Raw genomic sequence first — 3367 nt, 5'->3', positions numbered from 1 at the left:
GGCAGAAACACACACCCAAATGGCTTGACACTGGTAGGTGCTTCACCTTCCTGGGCCTGTTTCTGGTGAGAAGGGTTTGTTTATCAATAATAAGTGCTACTTCTATAGACCCTACTATGTGCTCTGTATCACTACCCTAGCCCTCCATCAAGGGGGATCTGCCCTCTCATCTGGCTAACCCCAAATAGAACCCTTTTACTCGAATGCTCGACTGCCTCCCTGCGGGCCCTGCCCCATCCTCCTCAACCCCCGACTGGGGACACTCTGGAGAAACCTCGGAGTCTTGGAATAGAAACCCAGGAGCCCTGAGCCTTGGCCCTCAGGCCCCAGGAGGGAGGTCAGGAGGGAGGAGTGGACAAGGGTCCGGCTGCAGCCGGTCATGTCCTGGAAGCTGCTTTAAGTTCCTGGTTCCCACCGGGGCCAAGAGTGATACCTGATCCTGGGGGATTGTGAAATGACCTCAGGTGGCAGCCCGCCCCCGGGGCCTGCGAAGCCCTCCACCCTCCCCTTCCCCGCTCAGCTCCACCCCTACCCCACGCCCCCTCCCGCGCGCGCGGTTAAATCCCCGCACCTGAGCAGCGGCTCACACCTGCACCCCGCCCCGGCATAGCACCATGCCTGCCTGTCGCCGAGGCTCGCTAGCCGCCGCCCTCGGCCTGCTGCTGTTCGGCTTTACCCTAGTCCCAGGTGAGTGGGGCGGGGAGACGCCCAGCGCCCAGAGGGGCCGAGCCACGAGCTCCAGGATGGAGCCAGGCGGAGGCGTAGCCTCTGGAGGCCGGGGAAGTGGGAATTCCTGGGTCGGAAGTGGCGGGGACCCTTGGAGCCTAGGGTGTGGGGTCCAATGTGCTGGAGGTGGAGAGACCACTGATGGCTGAAATTTGGGAGGGTTCTGTGCTGAACGAAGACATTCCGTGGCTGCAGTGGGCTGGGGGTGGGGGCTGCTCTGCCTCGACCTCGGAAGCTCCTAGACACTCAGCTGTGCGGAGTCCCCTAGGGCTGAGATCCGAGGGCCCCGACGCCAAGGGTTAGGAAGCTCTGGTATTCCCAGGGGCTAGGGACTCCTCCTGGTCTGGAAGTGGGAGTCTCTGGGGGCAGTAAGGGGACTCCTAGGGCCAGAGACTGAGAATTCCTTGGAGTTAAGCTTTGGATCAGGACGTGGGCATCCTCTGGGGCTGGCGCTACGCCCCACCCTCCACTGTCACGGGCCTGCCCTTCCAGGCACAGGAGCAGAGAAGACCGGCGTGTGCCCCGAGCTCCAGGCGGACCAGAACTGCACGCAGGAGTGCGTCTCGGACAGCGAATGCGCGGGCAACCTCAAGTGCTGCAGCGCGGGCTGCGCCACCTTCTGCTCTCTGCCCAATGGTAACTCCACCACGGCCGAGCGGGGATGGGGCGGGGCTGCGCTGGGCTGGGAGGAGGCGGGAGGGCCTGGGTTCCGGGAACAGGGGCGCCCCAGGACCCAGGGACCCCCGGGAAAGTCAAGACGGATGAAACCAGATCCGCCAGTGCTCTCCCTCGCACGGTCCCGGGGGAGACAAAGGCGTCGTTGAAGCGCAGCCAAGGGGGGGGTCCCCACCCCTAGCTGGATTCGAGTCTCTGGTGCATGACGGGCTTCCGGGCACGCACAGCCGGGACATTGTTCCCCGCGGCCTGTGGACCCGGGGCCGCAGTTTCCTTCTCGGACTGGCCGGAGCCTGCCCTGCGGGAAAGCCCGGAGCCTGGGGCTCTCACATCTCCTCTTGGAGTCCCTCCCTGGGGGAAAGACGGGGAGGGCCTGGCCTGGCAAGATTTTCCCCAATTCCTCTGTCCAGGTGGAAGGGAACTTTACAGATTTAGGAAAGTGTCCCGCTCATCTTAAAGATGTGGAAGGGAGCATCGGCGAGAAAAAAATTGTTCTTGCCCAAGGTCACACGGCCATCCCATGGCTGCAGGAGTCATAGTGAGGGTTCAGCTTTTGCCTTTCGGGCCAGCTGGCTGAGTGATTTGAAGAAAGCGAGGAATCCTCCCCGGACACTGTATCGCCCTTTGTTGTCTTTCAGTCAATCGCTTCCACTCTAAGGATTGAGTGAGCGCGAGCTGGGGACTCCTTCAAAGGCGCTTGCTGGAGCTGCAGTGTCTCCACCAGGCTGATCAGAGCAGGGGGTGGCTTAGGCAGCATGGAACCTCAGCTTCTCGTTCTCCAGAGGGAACTGCTGAGTATTAGAGGCAGGGATAGGACCTGGAGAGAACCAAGGTACTGTAATGATGTTCTTTCCCAGAATACAGTCCCTGTGACTTTTCCTCTTTGTTATTTCCCTGAAGATGTCAGCACAGGCTGGGAAAGTTTGTAATACGGTGACCCCCAGACACCGACCAGCAGGGAAGTGGTAAGTGGAGGGGGACTGGCAGCCCACCAAGGGCAGCTTCAAGGTCAGGAGTCCCCTCCTCTGGGCCAGGGAGAGGAGGACCAGAAGGAGAGGAAGATTTGGAGAGAAAGCAGGCAGCAGGTAGATGAGAGAGGTGGAGGAGCAAAGGAGGGAGTCTTTGCTGTTTGATGAATGAAGAATTTGTTCCCTTATCTCAGATGGACAGACTGAGGCAGGAAGAGGGACAAGGTCAGATGGCCTCCTGTGCCAGGGAGGAAGCTTGGAGGTTTGAATCCTAGTTCTGCCATTTTCTAGTTGTGTGATCCTGAGCATGTTGTTTTACCTCTCTGAGCCTCTGCTCTAAAATGGGAATAATTCCAAATTCCATAGGATTGTCATGAGGACTAAATTAAATAATGCATGTAAAGTGTCTATTAGTGGGAAGATACTCCATACACAGTGACTTGTTTTGATCATAAATGGTTCCCTATTTATTCCCAGGACAGCCCAATATTGAAGGCTCCTACTCCTTTCAAGAGAATGAATTTCTTTGTATTAGGAAGTCAAGACTGTCGGCAACTTTTTAATTTTTTTTTTTTTGTATTATACTTTAAGTTCTGGGGTACATGTGCAGAACGTGCAGGTTTGTTACATAGGTATACATGTGCCATGGTGGTTTGCTGCATCCATCAACCCGTCATCTACATTAGGTATTTCTTCTAATGCTATCCCTCCCCTAACCCCCAACCTCCCTGACAGGCCCTGGTGTGTGATGTTCCCCTCCCTGTGTCCATGTGTTCTCATTGTTCAACTCCCACTTATGAGAACATGCAGTGTTTGGTTTTCTGTTCTTGTGTTAGTTTGCTGAGAATGATGATTTCCAGCTTCATCCATGTCTCTGCAAAGGATGTGAACTCATCATTTGTTATGGCTGCATAGTATTCCATGGTGTATACGTGCCACATTTTCTTTATCCAGTCTATCATTGATGGGCATTTGGGTTGGTTCCAAGTCTTTGCTAT

At 56.3% G+C, this 3367-nt stretch overlaps 1 protein-coding gene across 1 annotated transcript in view; it reads left to right on the top strand.

Annotated features, from left to right (window-relative positions):
- The first annotated feature begins 538 nt into the window (after positions 1-538).
- Positions 539-3367, top strand: part of WFDC2 (WAP four-disulfide core domain 2) — an 11589-nt gene continuing 8760 nt past the window's right edge. Inside the window, exons 1-2 of the mRNA XM_011983819.1 lie at positions 539-687; positions 1219-1362. Coding sequence (XP_011839209.1) covers positions 615-687; positions 1219-1362 — 217 coding nt within the window. The 5' untranslated portion in view covers positions 539-614. The remainder of the gene's footprint in view (positions 688-1218; positions 1363-3367) is intronic.

The sequence above is a fragment of the Mandrillus leucophaeus genome, unplaced genomic scaffold, assembly GCF_000951045.1.
Source record: "Mandrillus leucophaeus isolate KB7577 unplaced genomic scaffold, Mleu.le_1.0 Scaffold255, whole genome shotgun sequence".
Classification (NCBI taxonomy): Eukaryota; Metazoa; Chordata; class Mammalia; order Primates; family Cercopithecidae; genus Mandrillus; species Mandrillus leucophaeus.
This window is presented reverse-complemented; position numbering and strand designations above follow the sequence as displayed.